Source organism: Gymnoscopelus microlampas (genome assembly GCF_963454915.1).
Source record: "Gymnoscopelus microlampas genome assembly, chromosome: 9".
Taxonomy (NCBI): domain Eukaryota; kingdom Metazoa; phylum Chordata; class Actinopteri; order Myctophiformes; family Myctophidae; genus Gymnoscopelus; species Gymnoscopelus microlampas.
In genome coordinates, this window is record NC_139946.1 from 54026233 (window position 1) to 54049306 (window position 23074).

Below are 23074 nucleotides of genomic sequence, written 5' to 3' on the forward strand. Positions count from 1 at the left end.
GAAAAGCAGTATGCAAGGCAAGACCTATACTTCACATTAACATTACTGCGTGCTAAGTGCAAACTATAACCAGTGGTGGAAAGTAACTAAGTACATTTATTCAAGTACTTTACTTAAGTACAATTTTGATTTATTTTTTACTTTACTGAAGTATTTGCAATTTTCAGTACTTTTACTTCTACATTATTTAGCAGACGCTTTTATCCAAAGCGACTTACAGTAAGTGCATTCAACATAGGTAGGGAACGAAACTACTAATCACCAGAAGTCTTAAGTGCATTTTCTGCAAAAACAAGCAACCAAGAGTATACCTAGCGCTAAGGTAAAAGTGCAATATATCAGCTACCTACTTCTACTCAACTACATATGAGAGGCAGATATTAGCTTTTACTCCACTACAATTATTTGAAAATTTTAGGTACTAATTACTTTGTAGATTTTGGTTATTAATACAAAACATACATTGACCACTTCAGCGCTATATACATTTCCTCTTCTACCCCGGATTTGAACGCGGTTTCCAGTGCAAGTGCTGAAATTTCACCATCGTGATAATAGAGCCTGCCTGCTTGATCAGAGGATACACTGAATTTGTGTCAGATCCTGTGTCTAGGTGAGACATGGCCTTTGACATGATCTAAATGTCTCAATAGAAGAGCAGGGAGACAAAATACAACCACCCTGATTGTATAAGTTATATTGTAGTAACATACTCTACCATACAGATTGTACAAAATTACATTATATTAATTAAAAAGGGCCCTTTTAAACCCTGTCCTCAAGGAGGATATTAAAAGCACAGTATCTGCGTTATGTTGGCCTGGAAGAACCCATGTTTTAAAACAAATGCAAATTGTGAAAAATGCTCATGATTTATGTAAATCTTTACATATCTTGAATTAACATTTTGACTTGTTTGGGACTCGAAACAAAAGGTTAGGACTTGTTTGGGACTCGAAACAAAAGGTTAGGACTTGTTTGGGACTTGAAACAAAAGGTTAGGACTTGTGTGGGACTCGAACCAAAATGCTAAGGACTTGTGTGGGACTCGAAACAAAAAGCTGAGGACTTGGACTTGACTTGGGACTTGGCTGTGTTGACTTGGACTTGACTCGGGACTTGAGAGCAAAGACTTGAGACTCGACTTGGACTTGCAACATAGGGACTTGGTCCCACCTCTGGTATGGGCTTAGGCATTAATGAGGTTACATTCCAGTTTCCTTTTTGTTCAGCTTTAGTAGTGAAGAACCCTTCTGCTCGTGAATAGTAATTCCAAAAAAAAAAAAAAACACACATCTGTATTCATTGTAAATGTTAAATACATGTGACTAAATACATTACCAAACATATAGATTCACTTTTCAACCACATGGTAAAAAGAATAATAAGTAGAGACAAAGCAGAGCAGATATAGTTTAAAGTATTTATTAACACAATTGTATTATTGGTACCTTTACTGTAAGCAACACCATCAATATATTTGGTATAATATCCTATCAATTATTGTTATTATAGTTGTTGTTATTATGATTATATATGTAATAATAGTATGGCTATATTTTATGATTCTATATATATATAGGTTAATTATAGTTATAGTGATAATTATACAATTATATATTATGGTAACTATTACAATGCCTGTAAACAGTTTATTATTGACAGATATATTATTGATGCTATAATGATTATTATTACTACTATTACTGTTATTATCCAAAATTATATTCTAACTTTTAAGTAAATTCAGCCAATTTAGGAGTGCACGGGGAAAAAATTCTTGCACGGAAAAAAAAATAGAGGATGACTTTTGGAAAGCTCACCATCACAAAAGTCATTAAGATCTTCTCTTGAACTGGAATCACTCTGCAGCATCTCTTTTATATTAGGGTGTTTGTAAATACAATCTAATGTTTTGAAAATTGGGATATAAACAAATTTATCAGTAACAACAGCCGGATCATAGGTTCCAGTAGTCCGATTGCGCAGTGTATCAAATCTTGTACCAAGAACATATTCAACTGGGTCTACCCTTCCCCACTTCTCTTTAAAATATTTCCTTCTCTTAGTTTCAGAATGTAAGACACCAAAAAGATTTTCAATTTTCTTAAAACACTGATCAATTTTACCCTCAACCTCACTTTTGATGGGTTATTGTAAAGATAGACACTGCTTCACGGATTATTTTGCTTGATTATGGATATCATCGACAATCTCTCCCATTGAAGTAACACTCATTAACAAAGAGTTAATGATTGTTTCGCCTACACCTGCCACTTTAAGTTCAGCTACTGTTGCAGCACAACTGTCTACAAGACTCTTATTAAGAAGGACTGGGTCAGAAGGGGCACTGCTTGATGGAAAGTCATCAACATAACTTTCTGCTAAATCTTCAGCTGTAGAAGGACCTTCACCAGGATCATCACAAGGTTCATGTGCTTTATTAAGATGCTTTCGAAACCCAGAAAAAGTGCCAAAGGCATGTGTAGTAACTGAGTAATAATACTGTAATATGCCTGACTACGCCACCTCCCGCTTGTGGAGGGGGCAGGAGGAACCCCTAAACCTTATACTGTTCAACTTCCCTTAAACAGGAACAATTATTCTACTAGAGGCAGTTTGTGGGAAATATAACAACTTTATTACCATAAAATTACAAAACACATCACTTAGAAACTAGCACGACAACTAAGGTACTTAAGGCAAGGTATTTAGTATTTAAAATGGCAGTCTAACAGTTACCTCTCACGTTATAAGGAAGGGCGGGTCGGCCCGTGCACACAGTGAATACCAAAATAAACTAGGGGAAAAGAAAAGGGGACAGGCCTCAAAGAAACCATGTAATATAAATACAAAATTCAAATACAAAACATGCAGTGTCAGGTTATATCAATACACACCAATAAAAACCAAAGGGGTCCCCAGTGCAATCCCAAGTTGAGAGGAAAGCCGTGTGCAGCAGGGCGGACCCGGCCTTGAACAGGGTTACACAAATTAAGCTGTAACAGAACAGAAAAGAGAAACAGTTAAAATATGCCAATATGGATGAACGTTAAACCTAATGCCTACAATGTACCTTGGCTAGATGGCTCAAATAAACAAACAAAAAGAGTAAATTAACTGTGGAAAACAGTGGCCGGTGTGGTCCTTTGTGTTGCAGTAACAGTGCACAATGCAAGGCCAAGGCAAGGGGGGCAACCTCAACACCAGAGCATGCCGTGTCTCCAGGTAGGGCAGACAGGACAGAACAGACACCACCAGGAGGTCACTTCATTTGTAAAACATGTGCTCTCCTTATCCCTGTATGAACCATGCAGCCTACAGCAAAGACAAAATGGCTCTCTAATGGGAGGAGCTGGCTTTTATACTTCCTGGTCATATGACCAGGTCAGGTGCAGTGGGTGCACCAGTCACCTAGATTCCCACATTCATCCCCCCCAAAAATTGTCGTCGCCCCGACGATCAACTGACTCATAACCATGGCCTAAACTGATGATTACTAGCCATCTCAGGAACCAGGGGAGCAGCAGCCCTTACCACCCCCACGTTGTGGCTTGCCACTGTTGACCTTGGCAGATTGTGTGGGTTAGAATTTCTCCCAGCGGTAGGCCGGGTGGTGCGTCGAATGGTTGGCATCTCTTGTTCGCTATGGGATGAAATGGAATCACCTTCAGGGGCCTCGTTGTCCACCCCATACCTGCTCCCGGCTCTATTGAGGGCGGTTGGCTGAATGTCCTGTTCAGTTGCAGCAGCAGGCTGATTGGGTATTTCCCTACCAATCCATGCCAGAGTGTCCTCGTCTCGACTACTCTCAGGGTCACTATCTTGGTGGCTAGACTGAGGTGGTGACTCGGTCTCCACTGGCACAGACGGTAGTGCCTCAAGTTGTGCTGCCCTCATCTCTGGACGGTTAACCCGTCGCACGTTACCAGTGCCATCAGCCAGTGTGACAGTGTATGGCCCACCGAATTCAGTTGGCACTCTGGCCACTTGATAAAGGACTGGCGACCAAACATCCTGGATCTTCCTACGACCTTGACCGCGATGATCCTTTAGGTAGACCATCTGGCCCACCTTGAAACCAGGATCACGCACCTGTTGGTTGTGGTGTTGCTGGCGGTACTCTGCTGCCTCTCCAAGGTTCTTGCGGGCTAGATCTCGTGTCACTTGAAGCCGTTCCTGGTGCTGACAGACCCACTCATCCCAGGACTTCGTTTCAGCTGAGTCATCTGCCTCCAGGAGAAAGTCTATTGGAAGCCGGGGTGGTACCCCGAACAGTAGGGTATAAGGGGAGTGACCCTTGGAGCGATGGATCGAGGTGTTGTATGACCACACTAACTGAGAGATGTACTTCGGCCACATTCTCTTCTTTTCAGGGGGAAGAGATCGAAGCAGGTCGTGGAGTGTCCTGTTAAATCTCTCACATTGGCCATTTCCTTGTGGATGGTATGCCGTGGTTCGGGACTTCTCGATCCCATACAACTGACAGAGTTGGCGGATCAGGGCACTCTCAAAATTCCTTCCCTGGTCGGAGTGTATCCTTTTGGGCACCCCGAAACGAGTGAACCAGCTATCAACAAGGACCTTTGCTACTGTCACAGCACTTTGGTCTTTAGTCGGCACAGCCTGTGTATATTTAGAGAAGACATCAGTCATAATAAGCACATTCTCTCTCCCGTCTGTTGCAGATTCAAGCAAGGTGAAGTCAATGGCAAGTACCTCCAGTGGCTCACTGGCAAGGAGGGCACCCTGGTAGGTCTTCACCCTAGGCTGAACAGCCTTGGAAAGAACGCAACGCTGGCAGTTCTGACAGTACCTTTCGATCTCTGTTCCCATCCTTGGCCAGTAACATCTTTGCCTTGCCAGATCAGTGGTCCTTCGCACGCCCTGATGTCCATGTTGGTCATGGATACTGTTTAGAAGTTCCTGGTGAAGGCATATGGGAAGAAGAAATTGAGTTAACAACCCTCCTTGTGGTGCGTTGATCTGTCTATACAGCAGGCCGTCCTTTTCCACGATGCGGTCCCACTGCTGGAGTAGACGCCGCACATCTTCCGGGAGCTGTGACCGCTGTTCCTTATTTGGTGGCCTTCCCGTCCTCCAGAAAGGAAGAAAAACTTTTAGAACTGGGTCAGCAGTCTGTAAGGTTACCAGTTCAGCTGTTGTTCTACTGGGCAAGGCGCCAATCTGCAGCTGGTACACCACCTCAGGTTCCTCTGGATTTTGCTGAGAGTCTGGGGTGCTTTGGATCTGCTGGTCAGGCTCCTCATGCCGTCTCACCGGGTCACTGTACTGGCGGGAGAGTGAGTCAGCATTTCCGTTATTCTTTCCTGGTCGGTAGTGAACAGTGAAATCAAAGGCTGCCAGTTGGGCTACCCACCGTTGTTCAATGGCACCCAGCTTAAGAGTCTGGAAGTGGCTTAGAGGGTTATTGTCAGTGTACACTTTGCACTTACTACCCAGCAAATAGTCTCTAAACTTCTCAGACAATGCCCACTTCAATGCTAGGAACTCCAATTTCATAGAGCTATAATTCTCCATGTTGCGCTCAGAACCCCGCAGTGACCGACTAGCATAGGCCACTGGCTTTAACTTGCCTTGATGCTCTTGTGAAAGGACAGCTCCTAAGCCTTGATGACTAGCATCCACCTCCAAGACAAAGGGCTTGGTGAAATCAGCAAAAGCCAGAATGGGTGTACTTGTGAACATCTTTTTCAGGTCACTGAAACTCCGCTCGCACGCCTCGGTCCACATATTGGGCAGGACTGCGGCTGGCCTCTTTCTGCTTTCTTTAGCTACTTTGATGACATCAGCCACCAGTTGGTGCAAGGGGGCAGCTAACTGGGCAAAGCCTTTTACGAAACGACGATAATAACTACAGAAACCAAGGAATGAACGGACCTCTGATACATCCTGGGGGCGCCTCCAGTTCGCCACTGCAGAGACCTTCTCTGGGTCAGTCGCTACTCCTTCTCTGGACACTCGGTGTCCAAGGTACTGCACCTCTGTCTTGAAGAACTGGCATTTGCTCAGTTTTGCTTTGAGCCCCTTCTGTTGGAGTCGGCTGAGAACCATCTCCAGTCTCTTCAAGTGCTGTTCAAGAGAAGTGGAAAAGACAATGACATCGTCCAGATAAAGCAGAACTGACTGAAGGCTCTGATCGCCGAATATCCTTTCCATTAGCCTCTGAAAGGTCCCAGGTGCATTGCATAAGCCGAAAGGCATTCGTTCGAATTCAAAGAGGCCAAATGGTGTACAGAAGGCTGTCTTGGCTTTATCTGCTTCAGCTACAGGGACTTGATGGTAACCACTTGCTAGGTCGATGGTGGAGAACCATTGAGCTCCACAAAGGCCATCCAAAGACTCTTCAATGCGGGGCAGTGGATAGGCATCCTTCCTGGTCTTAGCATTTAGCTGTCGGTAGTCCACGCACATCCTCAGCTCTCCCGTCTTCTTCTTCACCAAGACAATGGGGGATGCGTAAGGACTGCTGCTCTCCCTGATCACTTTACTATCAAGTAGCTGCTTAATGTGGTCTTTTACAGCCTGCCACTGGGTAGGGGGTATTCTCCTATATCTTTGACGGACGGGGGCCTCATCAAGAAGGGGAATCTCGTGTAAAATTTCATCAGTGCACCCTAAATCTCCCTCCTGTTTAGCAAATACTTCACTATACCTCCCCAATAACTCTTTTGCCTGTTTCTCTGCTACAGGTGGGAGTTCTGGCCAGTGCAACGCTGCAATGGAGTCAGGGATGGTCGGTGGAGGCCCTACTGCAGCCTGTGCACTGACCAGTGTCACCTGAGCAACTTCTTTGCTCCCTTCCTCAAAATGTAGCTGGGGTTCTTCTATTCCCTCAACTAGGTGTAGCATTCCTAATACCTGTTTGGAGTGAACGGTAGCCCCTGTGGCTCCAACATTAACCACGGGTACATACGCCACACCATCACTGACAGTCACAAGGGCAGGGGACATCAACAGACCAGGGGCAAGATCTGAGCCACCAGGCTCCAACAGCATAGTTTTAGTCGGGGCATGGGGAACCTTTGGGCAGTTAACTTGGACAAATTTTACGGACCCCGCTGGTATAAACTCCCCTGCCTTGTCAAGAACACGGACACGGCCTTCGGGAAGCAATGGGCAGGCATCCAGCCTATGACAATGGCGGAGGGCTGAACCCCAGCTTACATCTGCCTGTATGGTGGATAAAGAGGCAAAAAGAGCTTCCCCATGTTCAATGAATAACTCTCTGTAGCACTCTATGACTACATTCATCCCCAATAAGCCTGGGACAGTGTGTTGTTGTGGGGTACAGGCAGTGTCTTTTATAACCAGAACTCCACGACTTGGAATCTTTTTACCCAGCACCTGGACATCCAATTCCAAATATCCTACATAGGGGATAGCTAGCCCATTAGCCGCCTTCAAAGCCAACCACCCACAGGACCTAAGTTTATGGGCACCCCAGGGCTTGAATACTTCATTAAAAAATGACTCTGAAATGGTGGTAACCATAGAACCTGTATCCAACAAGCATTTCACCATTACCCCACCCATCTCCACATCTACTTCAGGGCATCTACCTATAAGTTGTCGTGCAGCGTTTGAAAAGGGTGGGAACTGTGTAGGTTGGGCATTGCTAATAGTCTCATTACTAACATTTGCACTGTTGACAGAGCCCATACCTGGGGGTCTCAAAGCGGGGCGGGCTGGGTCTGATTCAGGCTGAACACTGGGTACGCTGGATGCTCGTGGCCTCGGCCCCTGGTGACACTGGCGGAGGACATGTCCAGGCTTCTTACAGCGGAGGCAGATGGGCAGGCCGTCTGGGGTAAACTGGAGGTTGGGTTTATAGGGACGAGCAGCAGGCTGGTCTAATAGACGCTCTATTTTAGATAGACTTTCTGTAATGCTGTCAATTTGTAACTGTTGTTGCTTAAATTGATCCTGCAAAACTGAAAGGTCGGATCCCTTCCCAACCCCCACTGCATGACAGGCTCCCTCGACATCAACCCCACAATGATGAAGACCAGCCCGAGTTTGCCCAGGAGGCCTCTCCCCCTCCTCCACCCACTTAATAGCTTCCTGTCGTAATAACAAGAAAGAAATCAAGGGACGTTGTCTTACAATGCTCTTTAACTCCCGTCGCAAGGATATATCACGCACATGTTCCAGAAACTGATCTCTAACAAGAGTATCTGGGTCTGTCAACCTATTTGGATATGCACGTTTTATATCCTCAATTAGGGCCCACAGGGAATGAGAAAACTCTTTTAAAGACTCCCCCTCTTTCTGTTTTCGATCAAAAAACTGTTTCTGTAGGCTAACAAAAGAAAAGGAGGAACCATAGAGGTCTTTTAGAATGGTCAATATGGTATCTGGCTGCTCTCGCTCTGCCAATGAACGAAATCTTATCTCTGCTTTTGCTTCCCCCTCCAAGTGGTCATAAAGGAAGAGGGCCTTCTCTCTGGCACTCATATGCCTATCTCTCAAACATGACTCTACATGCTCTATCCAACCATGAATTGATAGGTCAGATTTGGATTTGGAGCCCGAGAAGTTGGGGCATTTCCTCTCTCTTTGAATATACACAAAACGTTCAGCTTGTGGTGCAAGCACGTTTGGAGGAGCCGAAAAGCTGCCGGGGGTGAACCCGCCAGAATTTGTACTGGTAGTAGGAGTAATATTACCTGTATCTAAACTGGCACCTCTTCCTTGAGTGAATTGCTCATTTGCCACTCGCAGCCTCTGTACCTCCTCACGCAGAGACAAAAGTTCCTCCATCTCCTGCTCCTCACTCATTTCAGCAGCACGGTTTTCAACACTTTGCTATAATGAGACAAATGTTATTACAACGAAAACAATAATGGGGCCCAGTTGTTGCCACGTTGCCAGTTGTTCTTAGGACGAGTCGATTTTGGCAGTCCACAAGCCTTCCTCTGACGTCCAACACCAACCACTGTTTTTCCACTCAAAAAAAATGAAATAAAACCTAAGTTCATACACAAACTGCCTCTTTAAGGAGGTCCTGCCGACTACGCCATAATGTAGTAACTGAGTAATAATACTGTAATATGCCTGACTACGCCACCTCCCGCTTGTGGAGGGGGCAGGAGGAACCCCTAAACCTTATACTGTTCAACTTCCCTTAAACAGGAACAATTATTCTACTAGAGGCAGTTTGTGGGAAATATAACAACTTTATTACCATAAAATTACAAAACACATCACTTAGAAACTAGCACGACAACTAAGGTACTTAAGGCAAGGTATTTAGTATTTAAAATGGCAGTCTAACAGTTACCTCTCACGTTATAAGGAAGGGCGGGTCGGCCCGTGCACACAGTGAATACCAAAATAAACTAGGGGAAAAGAAAAGGGGACAGGCCTCAAAGAAACCATGTAATATAAATACAAAATTCAAATACAAAACATGCAGTGTCAGGTTATATCAATACACACCAATAAAAACCAAAGGGGTCCCCAGTGCAATCCCAAGTTGAGAGGAAAGCCGTGTGCAGCAGGGCGGACCCGGCCTTGAACAGGGTTACACAAATTAAGCTGTAACAGAACAGAAAAGAGAAACAGTTAAAATATGCCAATATGGATGAACGTTAAACCTAATGCCTACAATGTACCTTGGCTAGATGGCTCAAATAAACAAACAAAAAGAGTAAATTAACTGTGGAAAACAGTGGCCGGTGTGGTCCTTTGTGTTGCAGTAACAGTGCACAATGCAAGGCCAAGGCAAGGGGGGCAACCTCAACACCAGAGCATGCCGTGTCTCCAGGTAGGGCAGACAGGACAGAACAGACACCACCAGGAGGTCACTTCATTTGTAAAACATGTGCTCTCCTTATCCCTGTATGAACCATGCAGCCTACAGCAAAGACAAAATGGCTCTCTAATGGGAGGAGCTGGCTTTTATACTTCCTGGTCATATGACCAGGTCAGGTGCAGTGGGTGCACCAGTCACCTAGATTCCCACACATGTGTGAACAACCAGGCTGACCACATTTAAGACGAAGTGTCTTTCCTGAACAAAGTCCGTGGATCAACTTCAAGTGCTTTGTCAGTGAATTGGCATTTGCCTGAATGCTTGTGCAAATGAAACACAACATCTTTAGTATAAACAAAAAATCACTGCAGCATCAGAGCCCTCAAAATACAATATCTTCTAGGTATCAAAACGTCTGTGCAGCATCAGAGCCCTCAAAATAAAACACAACAGCATCTCAAAAGTATACAAAAAGAATCAGTGCATCATCCGAGCCCTCATCTCTTCAACCCTGGGATTCACCTTGGTGGTAGCAGCATCAATTTGGTAAACAGCGGTTTGAAAGAAGTTGTACACATTGGCCAGATCCCTGTTGTATGATAATAATAATAATAATAATAGATCCCTGTTGTATGAGGTACCAAAGACAAAATGAGCTTTGAAAAGCTCATCAAAAGAGGCAAGAGAATCTGGTGACCAGGGGTTGACACTAAGGTCTCAGAGGCACTTGCCCGTCGGGCAAGTACAGGTCATTTTCTACTTGCCCACAGGTCTTGCCCACTTGCCCGAAAAGCAAATTGTCCTTTATAAAATGATAGGTTAAATTTGAATTACTGTTCAATTTAACACTTATATTTTACTTTCTACTTGCGAATTATGGGGCTGCACGATAAAAATGTCATACCTCAATATTTATGCCAAATATCTAAATAGCTATGAATATGACTATGGGTTAAAGGTAGGGTAAGTGATATTTTTTGGTTAAAACAAAAAGGTTTTTGTTATGGGTTAAAGCTCTATTCTCTGAGGTAACCGCCCAACTCACTCCAAATCCAACTCACTCCAAATCGCGCCCAACTCACTCCAGACATCTCACTCCACACACTTGCCCAACTCACTCCACACACTTGCCCAACTCACTCCACACACTTGCCCAACTCACTCCAAAAATTATTATTGAGTACAATATTGAGGAATTAAGTACAATATTGAGGAATTTGTTACTTTTAACTCTATTCTGTTTTAGGCTTGGTTAAAGTTTTAAATACTGTCTCTACAAAACAACTTAATGGTTCTGGGGGGGGGGGGGGGGGGGGCTCGCTGGCCACTTTGGCACTTGGAGTCCAGTGTTTGTTAGATGTCTTATTCTATTGTTGGTCAAATCAAGAGGTGTTGTTATATTCCTCGTTAAGGTTTTGGCCCTCCTCCACTGAGTTCACCCGCATAATCACCCTCCACCCAGGTTAGGGTTAGGGTTTAGGGTTAGGGTTAGAATGTAAGAGTCTCCACCGATTCAACCCACACACACACACACACACACACACACACACACACACACACACACACACACACACACACACACACACACACACACACACACACACACACACACACACACACACACACACACTATAATATTATAATTTATAGCTGCAAAGTAACTAGTAAAACAAATACATTTAGTGGAGTAAAAAAACAATATGTGGATCCAATATGTAGTGGAGTAGAGGTAAAACCATTGGAAGTTGGGAATACTCAAATAACGCACAAATACCCAACATTGTACATAAGTACAGTACTTAAGTTAATGTACTTAGTTGGGTTTGGTCCTGGAGTGAGTTGGCTATGGTCCTGGCTATGGTCCTGGAGGGAGTTGGTCTTTGGTCCTGGAGGGAGTTGTCCCAGCCCTGGAGTGAGTTGGGCGAGCCCTGGAGTGAGTTGGGCAAATATTTCTTAAGTCTTCATGGAGTGAGTTGGATTTGGAGTGAGTTGGGCGGTATTCTATTCTGATAGTACTCATTGCTATAGAGTGTTTCTTCAGTAACAGGGCTCTCTCTGTCTCTCCAGCTCTTTGATATACAGAAAATACATTTCCAGGTAGGTGACACCATTTCAGCCAATCAGGAGAGTACCCATCTATCAGCTTCATTGTTATAGTGTTCCAGTTCCAATTTTACATGCTCATTTCTTTGTGTCATCACTTCCAATTTCACTTGTTTAATCTCTATCCTGAGTTCTATGTCCTGATATCCTGACCTGAAAAGGCATTTTCTGTTTAATAAAGAGCTGGAGAGACATGGAGAATTATGTTACTGAACAAACACTCTATAGCAATGAGTACTATCAGAATATAGAGCTATTTAACACTTATTTTAACAAAATAAAATCACTTACCCTGCCTTTAACACTTATTTTACATTCCACAGACCAGAAGACACTTACTTTTCCATAACTTGACAAAGCGCTCTTATTTTGAAGTTCATCGAACTGAAGTCAAGGGTTTACGTTCGTCCAATCTCGGAACCCAGAGTACAACTGAAAAGGAAAAACAGCGACCTCTGCTGTTCGTTCCTCCTCAGTCACACTCTGGGACAATGCCGACGAAGCACACGTGCGCAAGGAAACCGGGGTTTAAGTCTGCCTTCACCGCTCCACTTCCGGGTGGTGCGACTACATTTTCATTCCCACTAACAATATTTCTACACAGAACACCAGAGAACATGGATCGTTTTGGTTATAAGCCCACTTGTTTCTATGATGAAAGAGTAAGTTCAAATGTGAATATCTTTCCGTGGTTTTGTCTGCTCCGCGGACGCTATTGTTAAATTAGTTTCGGTTAGTTTCCAGCAGGGAAGATCGACGGACACGTGAATCCCGCCCACTACATTTGATTGGGTAAAGCGCGGCCTGCCTCCTGATCGGAAGGCACGCCCACTCCCACACAGTGTGTACACGTTCTGACGAACATTCAGGACAGATTCCAACGCAGTGCAGAATCTGTTCTCGAGAGATTAACGTTCGTCTGACTTGACAAGTGTTAAGCTTTGACGGAGGTACTGGGCTTGCGCTGCCGTTTTGAACTGATACTGACATAAGGAAGGCTTTACAAGCTGCTTCTTGTATTTTTACACGTCAGTTAGAGACAAGTAGGGACCTGCAGCACATGTGACAAAAGTCAGTGGTGTTTTTGTTTTATATCGCGGGTGGGATGCAAGCAGCCATGCTCGTCATCAACTCCACTTTCTCACAAACGTATCTCTTCACACTAGATTCCAAACGTGATTTTGCAACCCGGTGATTTATAACTAGTTGCGTGCCCGTGTCTTCAGTATTATGTGAGCTTGTAGATTAGCTGTTTTCGCCGTGTCGCAGGTTCAGTGTGTGTGTCGGAGAGAGGGAGAGGGGGAGACGGAGCGCTCTGGCCACGCTAGAGTGTCTAAAGACGGATATCTCGTGTTGTGTTTTATACCAAACAAAAAACAGTTGCATCCCCACTCAAAATGCACACCTGCCCGTCGGGCAACCAGATAGCAAACTTCACCTGCCCTACCATTTTATTTACCTGCCCCGGGCAGTCGGGCAGGCGTTAGTGTCAACCCCTGGGTGACTTACAAGGGATTGCACGTTTGTCAATCACAATGAAGTACTTGTGAATCACACTCTTCTGGGTACCCACAGCAAGCAGATAGGGTTGAAGGCTCTCTGTGATGCTGTCCAGATGCCCCTGGACACTGGTCCCAGTCTGTGAAAAGAGAACTTTATTAGTCTTGCTATTAAAATTAGTCACCGTTTGCAAACAGTTTAGAGCCGGATCGCAATGGGATGTTTTGGTCACGATTTAGCCTCCAGAATCACTTTTCTTGCCACAATATGCAAGATGAACCATAAGGACATTTTCTGCTGTATAATTTATATTCTGCAAAATGTAAAGGACCCCCCAAAATGATATGAATTTGGCCGCGGACCCCCATCTCAAAATATTTTGTTCCATGGACCCCCAGAAGCAAAGATTTGAGTTATTGTTCGCTTTAAAAGGATATATATTTTCAAAAAATAGCAGATCTACAAGCTCATAACGCGGCACTCGGTGCCGCACTATGAGCTTGTATATCTGCTATTTTTGAATAGTCAAAGTGTAAAATAATGCTTTTTAGCTCAAATGAAAAAGTGACACAGATGCTTCCTCAGGTCTTAGTGGGTTAATGCAAGGCAGTTGAAGAGCCACATACATACATACATACAGCCACATATACAATGGCCTCACGACACTGGGTTTCTGTGGTTAGCTGGTTTTCCTCACAGACGGGAGCTCTGTCGCCAGCATTTGGACCACCTGTAACAGTGTAGAAACCACATATACTGCTGCAATACTTTCCAGTGATATGCATTTACTACAAGGATCCATCTTCACAGTTGCTAGACAGTGGACTGGGGGAAACATGACATGTTGCACTGGTTCTTCCTTTGTGTGTGTGTGTGTGTGTGTGTGTGGTGTGTGTGTGTGTGTGTGTGTGTGTGTGTGTGTGTGTGTGTGTGTGTGTGTGTGTGTGTGTGTGTGTGTGTGTGTGTGTGTGTGTGTGTGTGTGTGTGTGTGTGTGTGTGTGTGTGTGTGTGTGTGTGTGTGTGTGTGTGTGAGAACATGTGACTTCCCCCTTAAATTCTAACTACAGTACAAGCAAAATCACACACCCGTCAGTGGCTGAACATTTCTGCTCTTTTTTTGTCCCTCTGATGCTTCTTTTTGAAGTGATTTCACTCGCCATGCCAGAAACCCACTCCCATCTACTGGACTGTAATACTGTTCCTAAAACACAAGAAGAAAAGAGGGGGGGATAGTGTCATTTGGTTTTAATGCGCATGTGTAAATGTACGTTAGACTGGTGTTTTATGTACTTACATAGTCCAAATTTCCCTGGGGATCGGCCAGGTATGGGAATAAGGCAGTGATGCCCTGTGCATAGTCCTCTTTAACACGCCTTGAAGGACTCGTCCTACAGTTCACACACACACACACACACACACACACACACACACACACACACACACACACACACACACACACACACACACACACACACACACACACACACACACACACACACACACACACACACACACACACACACACACACGTATGAGATCGAAACAAAAGTATTGCTGTGCCGCTGCCTTCTGCAAAAAGGAGGATTTTGGCCTGCACCAAGTACAACCAAAATTGTGTATTGGGTGCATAATTTTTAGATGACAACATACCTATGTTCACTTGCCATGTGTGCAACCAATATCTTCACCATGTCGCGTCTTCTGGTATCCGTTAGGCTTTTTGTCCGAGCATACTCGGTAAGGATCCTCTCTCCGCCAGGTCTGTCCTTCAGATTTTTTTCAACCATCTAAGTGGAAGTAAAAAAAAGGGAGGGGAAACACAGGGATAGACAGTAATATTTTAAAGCACTGGTCCTACAGGCCACTACATTTGGTGGCCAAGTATATTTAAGGTGACAAAAATGTAAACCATGACCGCCCCCCCAAAAAAAGCAACGCTTACCTGAGCGAGACGAGTCAGGTCAGCTCTGTTTCTTGGAGCAGGACTGATGGTGTCATCCGAGTCCCCGTCATTGTCTGCACCAGAGCTGAGAAAGGAGCTGCTGCTGCTGCTGGCAATGGAATTGCTTGCAGAGGGGCTCACTGAATCTAGCAATAATGTTGACATAACAAGTGTGATTAGCAAGAGAGGAATGTTTGTGGCAAGTGTAATGTAAAAAGCTCACATTAGATACGGAAGGATCCACACACCAACAAAGTTCTTCCTCAGACACTTTCTCTCTTTTACTTACATTGGGCGTATAGAAACAAAGATCATTTCAAATTACAAAAATATACCTGTGTGACATTTTAGGTTAGCCAGGACTGTATGGATGAGGCTATAAGGCTCCATGTTGATAAGCAACAGAACTCACCTTCAGGATTTGGGTCTTGGGGTGAACAAATCTCCAACACACCAAGGTCTGGTTTCTTTATAAAAAACTGAAACGCCTCCTCGTCAACTTCAGTGTTCAAGTCATCATAGACTTTTAAGTCTGAGGTACTAGGAATTTCAAATTTCTTGGCAACTGAAGACAAAACAAGATTGCACAAGCTTATTGATAAATCTGTTGTGCAATTGATTTAATTTGTATTAATGTGTCATAAAAATGGATTAAAATAGCCACAGAAAATTCAATCATATGAGGAAGATTGACAGCCCTACTGAAGACATTGAATCACTCTATCCTAAATAAAACGGATTGTGCCTTGTACTGTACACCCAGCATGTTGTTGCATATGGCAGTGGTTCTCAATTTTTCATGTCAAGGACCCCCCAAATGGACAATTAGCCCACAGACCCCCATTTGAAAAGATATGCCAGGGACCCCCATAATAAGAAGACTTTTACGGCTCTAGCAGTGATTCTCAACCATTTTAATATCAAGGACCCCCATTTAATGGCATGTCTATCTCTGGGACCCCAATTTATATTGTAAAATCAATGTTAAGACAGTGTAAAAATGGAACCAAATGGACCCCAATCATTTGTACACCATCAATGGCATAGGGCATGCTGTGGAACAATGTTTCACTCACCACACTCCAGAAATGATGTAAAAGACAGTGGTCCCTCAAAGCAGATGTATTTCTGCTGGTCAAGATGTTTCACACGTACAGCATGCATGCTTTGATGGAGAAAACATAATAATGTTATTAAGACGATATGAGGAGTGTTACAATTAGAAACTATTACAAAAGCACTATCTACAGGCAGACTAAATGTAAAGGACCCCCCAAAATGATATGAATTTGGTCGCGGACCACCATCTCAAAATATTTTGTTCCATGGACCCCCAGAAGCAAAGATTTGAGTTATTGTTCGCTTTATAAGAATATATATATTTGGAAAAAAATAGCAAATCTACAAGCTCATAGCGCGGCACTCGGTGCCGCGCTATGAGCTTGTATATCTGCTATTTTTGAATAGTCAAAGTGTAAAATAATGCTTTTTAGCTCAAATGAAAAAGTGACACAGATGCTTCCTCAGGTCTTAGTGGGTTAATGCAAGGCAGTTGAAGAGCCACATACCATTCCTGCAATGGAATCGTGTAAAGGTGGTGAATATTTCAGGACTTCATTGGGTCATGAACCATTGCTTGGCGATGGGTGAAGGTCTGTTTCATCTTCTCCTTGATGATTGCTTCATCAGTGCAATGGCCTCACGACACTGGGTTTCTGTGGTTAGCTGGTTTTCCTCACAGACGGGAGCTCTGTCGCCAGCATTTGGACCACCTGTAACAGTGTAGAAACCACATATACTGCTGCAATACTTTCCAGTGATATGCATTTACTATAAGGATCCATCTTCACAGTTGCTAGACAGTGGACTGGGGGAAACATGACATGTTGCACTGGTTCTTCCTGTGTGTGTGTGTGTGTGTGTGTGTGTGTGTGTGTGTGTGTGTGTGTGTGTGTGTGTGTGTGTGTGTGTGTGTGTGTGTGTGTGTGTGTGTGTGTGTGTGTGTGTGTGTGTGTGTGTGTGTACGTACATGTGACTTCCCCCTTAAATTCTAACTACAAGCAAAATCACACACCCGCCAGTGGCTGAACATTTCTGCTCTTTTCTTGTCCCTCTGATGCCTCTTTTTGAAGTGATTTCACTCGCCATGCCAGAAACCCACTCCCATCTACTGGATTGTAATACTGTTCCTAAAACACAAGAAGAAAAGAGGGGGGAAGCTGACAAGTGGAGAGGAGAGAAGGGGAGAATAGGGGAGAGGAGAGCATTAGACCACAAACCCCCATAACCTACTAGTATTTGACCTCAAGACAATGTCAATAAGCCAACATTAGATAGTTACACAGCTTGCAGTAGGTCTGGGATGGTGTGTCTGTCACCTGGGTCCGCAGCCTGAGCTGTAAACAAATAAATACAATATTTTAGACATAAAGCTATGAAAGTACATGCATATCAATAGACAATAGCAGATCTACAAGCTCACAAGTGACCTACAAGCTGACAAGTGAGCTTGTAAGCCTACAAGCTCACAACATGTTGCATTGTGAGCTTGTAGATCTGCCATTTTCAAATAGCCAAAGTTTAAATGGGGCTGAAGTGGTTAATGCACCCTATGTTTTCTTAAACAATAACCAAAATCTACAAAGTAACTAAAGTTTTCTAACAATTGTAGTGGATTAAAAGTACAATATTTGCCTCTGAGCTGTAGTGGATAGAAGTACAAGTACAGTATTTTTCTATGCAAACTGATACAGTAAAATCACTGTTTTTGCTGGCAGCAGTGGCACACTATTACACCGTTGATATGGCAGTCAAAGAGTTAAGCTACAGAGTATATATATTGGCAATGCCTCCTTAAAAAACGGACAATGGACTGACCCCAAGAAAATGTCCATATGCTAACATTAGATAGTTAGATCTAAAACGCTTTGATTTGCACATGTGTCATGTTATGTTAAACAAACCTTGCAGTAGTGCAGTCTGGGACGGTCCCCTCAGTCCACAGCTGTGTTGGCCAAGATATCAGGTCCGATGTACAGCAACGCCACAGCTGAAAATTTCAAGCAAAAATACTGTATTTTAGACACAAAAAAGTCCCCAGCTAAATGATGGATAGGAACCAAATGGACCCTTATGGGTCTGTAACTCTGAGAGTGTACAAATGGAACCAAATGGACCCTAACAGGTCCATTTGGTTCCATTTGTACACTCTCAGAGTTAAATTAACACTGATTTTACTATATGAATTGGGGTGCCAGAGATAGAAATGCCATTAAATGGGGGTCTGTAGCCCTAATGCATGTCAAATTGGGGGTCCTTGAAATTAAAATGGTTGATAATCACTGCTAGAACCGTACAAAATCTTCTCTTATGGGGGTCTCTGGCATATCTTTTCAAATGGGGGTCCGCGGGTTAATAAGTGTCAATTTGGGGGTCCTTGACATGAAAAAGTTTGAGAACCACTGGTCTAATGAATCATGCAGTGGCTATATTTTCAACACAAATGCATGCTGCTTCGATGCGAGAGTGTGTTGCGTGTAACCACAGCACAGATTTGCATCGCATTGTAAACAGCTGTGCCTCTTATACACACTTTGTGAGTTTCTAACTTGCAGTCGCAGTCAGTGTGTGGTACTTACCGTACTTTTAGATGGATGCTAAACCTGTGCTAGTCGGTACCATATACAGACCTCCTAACCAGACTGATTTCTATGATAGACTTGATGAATGTTTAGCTAAAGTGGACAATGAGGAGACAGTACTTCTTGGTGACTTTAACACTGACATGCTCCGTAAGGAAGCGTCAGTGTTTAAGTCATTCAGGGGGTTTTGTAATCGGCACTCACTCCACCAGCTGATCACTCAGCCCACAAGGCTGTGTGTTTCCACTCAAACTATCATAGATCTCATTCTAACAACGGACAAGGACAAAATCCTCAATAGTGGTGTTTCTACCTGTGGCATATCTGATCATAACATGATCTTCTGCACCAGAAAGAAACGTAAACCTAAGACCGGTTACCACCAAACAGTCACGATCAGAGACCTCAAAAACTACAAGAGTGAGGACTTAGATCACAGACTGGAGGAACAGGATTGGTCCGACGTACTAAACAGCACACAGGTAGACGAATCTTGGCTTGGTTTCAAAACCAAATTCATTCAAATTTTGGACAGTGTGGCTCCCATGAAAACCATCAGGGTCAAAACCCGCTCGGTTCCATGGATGAATTCGGATATCCTTACTACCATGAAAGTCAGAGACAAAAAGTGTTCTGACTATCATAAAAGTAGGATCAAACTTGCCAAAAGCTTCAATAAAGGTCTCGAATCCCACGTAGCGAAACTCAAAAAAGAGAAAAACATGCTAAGAAACAAGGTTAATGGCATGCTGTTGTTAGCAGAAAAAAGCTACCTCGATGGCAAAATTGAGGAAAATCAAAACAAACCACGTGAGCTCTGGAAGCTATTCAACAACCTACTAGGCTGCAGCAAGAAATTGAAAACCAGGTTTACAAACATAAACCTCAAGGTGAATGACACTCTCATTTCATCCAAACGGGAAGTGAGTAAAATCCTCAACATATTCTTCACAACCGTGGCCTCAGAGTTAGTTGAAAAACTACCCCCTCACTCTGGGAGTCATGGTGGAGAGTATGTTGATTCATTTTACGATAAACAGGGTGTACGCAAAGATGATTTTAAACTCTCCCCTGTGTCAACAGATGAGGTGTTTAAAAAATTGAGTGCACTCCAACAACACAGAGCCACAGGTCCCGACAACATCCCCGCTAAATTTCTAAAAGACTCAGCCGCCTCCATTGCCCCAATCATTACCCACATAATAAACCTCTCCATCATACAGGGACGGGTCCCTAACGACTTCAAAAAAGCAAGAGTGACCCCTCTGTACAAAAAAGGAAACCAATTAGACCCTGGCAACTACCGCCCTATTTCTATTCTTAGCTCCATCTCGAAAGTCATGGAAAAAATAGTCTATGAACAGGTTGATAAGTACCTTGCCGAAAAAAATCTAATTTACGAATTCCAATCTGGTTTCAGAACAAACCACTCCACTGACACATGCCTTCTCTATTTGAACGACTCTATCAAACAAGATGTCGACAAGGGCAAATATTGCGGCATGGTCATGCTGGACCTCCAGAAGGCTTTTGACACCGTTAATCACCCAATTATGATCAATAAGCTCAAAGCAATAGGCTTTGATGACACGTCGGTGAACTGGATGAGATCCTACCTGGAAGGGAGGGAGCAAGTGGTGGAAGTAAACGGCACCCAGTCCCCTCCCCTCCCAGTGACTTGTGGTGTTCCTCAAGGAAGCATACTAGGACCACTACTGTTCCTGATATATGTGAATGATATGTCCTCAGCTTGCGACTGCAAACTGTTCCTGTTCGCAGATGACTCGGCTCTGCTGGTCTCGGACAGGGACAGGCTGCAGGTTGAGAAAACTCTCAGCACTGAACTCAACAAGATCTGCATCTGGCTCTCCGACAACAAACTCTCATTACACCTGGGTAAAACTGAATCCATCCTCTTTGGGTCCAACCCTAACCTTAGAAAGGCTGAGAGTTTCACGATCAAAGTGGGTGAAAATGTTATCACAAGAAAGGAGGAAATTACCTACCTGGGTTCCATCTTGGAGGCAAACCTCTCAGGTGACAAAAACGCTGAAAAGACGATCAAAAAGGTCCACAAAATAACACGGAGGATGTGGAGGCTTGTTCGTAAAGTCAGTAAGAATACTCTGAAGATTCTTGTAGGGGCCCTCATACAAGGTCATTATGATTATGCATGCACTTCATGGTATCACAACACCTCCAAGGCCCTAAAAACAAGGCTCCAAACATCCCAAAACAAACTTGTAAGGCTACTTCTTGGCCTCAATTACAAAACCCATCTAACCCATGCCCATTTTGCTAGGCTTGGATGGCTTAGGGTTGAGGACAGAGTACAGCAACTTGCTATGGGCCTGGTCTTCAAGATACACCACAACATTGGGATCCCCCTGTATTTGCCAAAATACTTCCAAAATGTTAATCAAGTCCATGATCATAACACCAGAGGCAGCCTCCTGAAGATACACCTTCAGGAGGCTGCAATTCAAAAATGGCCCCTGTCCAAGTCCTAACCTACCCCATGTCCTAACCTAACCTACCCCCCCGCCCCCCCCCCCCTCTCTTTCTTTTTTGTACATATTTTTCACCCTTCATACTTCATACCAGTAACCTGTAAACTGATTGTATGACATTCTGTATAGTAGTGTGTATATCTGTCTGTCTCTTATATGTCAACATGATTTGTGTGCATGGGGATCTCATCTTAAACAAGCTAAGTGCTTAATGAGCTATCCAGTTTAGTAGACCTTGTATTGCGAATTTGTACTTCCATGTACTGTTATGTACTGCCATGTACTGTTCTCATGTCTTACTAAATAAAGTACATCAATCAATCAATCAATCAATCAATCAATCTTACTGTAACAGACAGATCTATCCACCGTTCCAGCCAGGACTGTCGATAGCAGCCACACAGAGCATGGATCACAGACTATATATTATAACGTAGCCCTGGTTCAGAGCGTTAGTTTGTTCTCTCTAACGCTCTGTAAGACCACGCGCTCTGCGCATGTACAAGGAATTCCACTGCCCTGCCAGCGTTCAAGAGTAGTGAAAATAAACAAAACCATTTCGCTACTCAGCGAAGCAAAGGCTGTTTTGTGTTGTTGAAAGTCTAGTCTCCAACCCCGCAAGCCTCTCAGCACCCCACCTACTCTGTAAAATACACTTTTTGGGCAGAAAATAAACTATGTCAGCGAGACGGACATTATTTGTATTTACTCCACAGTGCCCTCTACAGATTTTGGTTAATGGTAAATTCAAATCCCCCAGATCTGTAGAGGGCACTGTGGAGTAAATACAAATAATGTCCGTCTCGCTGACATATTTTATTTTCTGCCCAAAAAGTGTATTTTACAGAGTAGGTGGGGTGCTGAGAGGCTTCCCACCTCCGAGAATATACTTTCAACAACACAAAACAGCATTTGCTTCGGTGAGTAGCGAAATGGTTTTCCACAGAGCATGGATCACAGACTATATATTATAACCATGATCACAGAAACACGACGGAGCCAGCTAGCCGCTAAACATTAGCGTAAGTCGGTGTTGCCAGATCTAGCGAAAGAAATAAGCAGCGAGTCTATACAAAGAAGCCCAAAATAAGCAAATAGGGGGCAGGTCAGTCAAACTGTATTGTCTAATGTTGAGAGCAGTGATTTTAAAACATTTTCATGGCATGGACCCCCAATATTTACACGCTACTTTACAGAAAAAAAAGGAAGCCCAAGTCGCTTATAATTACAGATTTGGCAACACTGGACTCTGGACTGCGCTGAGAGCAGCCACAAACACAACACACACACACACACACACACACACACACGTAACAGTAGCCTGAAACAAACGTAACCTGGCGATTGCACTTAATTCATTTAAGCCCCGTACATATACATAAACGTTCAAATTTCAAATATAAAGTTCTTACCTCATGGCCACGGATGTGACAATTCTGTTCGAGCCCTCAGAAGTAATCGTATCTTCAGTATTGTTCAATAAAAAGCATTTTAATCCGATCGGTGGCCATTTTCTCAGCATGTCCGCCATGCTTTCAACTGCATTACCCATCGGTTGGTAGATGTACTGCACTCTGATACAGTGTGCTTACTATGAGAA

At 43.7% G+C, this 23074-nt stretch overlaps 1 protein-coding gene across 2 annotated transcripts; it reads right to left on the bottom strand.

The window, feature by feature from the left end:
* Positions 1-2421: 2421 nt before the first annotated feature.
* Positions 2422-15157, bottom strand: LOC311052783 (uncharacterized protein). Of its 2 annotated transcripts, XM_084067988.1 has the most exons (7): positions 15032-15151; positions 14676-14769; positions 14468-14582; positions 14020-14111; positions 13321-13520; positions 10004-10196; positions 2422-2492 (listed from the first exon to the last, which is right to left on the bottom strand). In XM_084067988.1, exons 1-5 carry the CDS (start codon positions 15070-15072, stop codon positions 13371-13373), a joined length of 492 nt encoding a protein of 163 aa, XP_083924114.1. In that variant the 5' UTR covers positions 15073-15151; the 3' UTR covers positions 2422-2492; positions 10004-10196; positions 13321-13370. The 2 variants fall into 2 exon arrangements, 1 of the variants encoding a protein (XP_083924114.1); XR_014601549.1 differs by lacking the exons at positions 2422-2492; positions 10004-10196 and having other exon boundaries at positions 13327-13520; positions 14012-14111; positions 15032-15157.
* Between the last annotated feature and the right edge of the window lie 7917 nt (positions 15158-23074).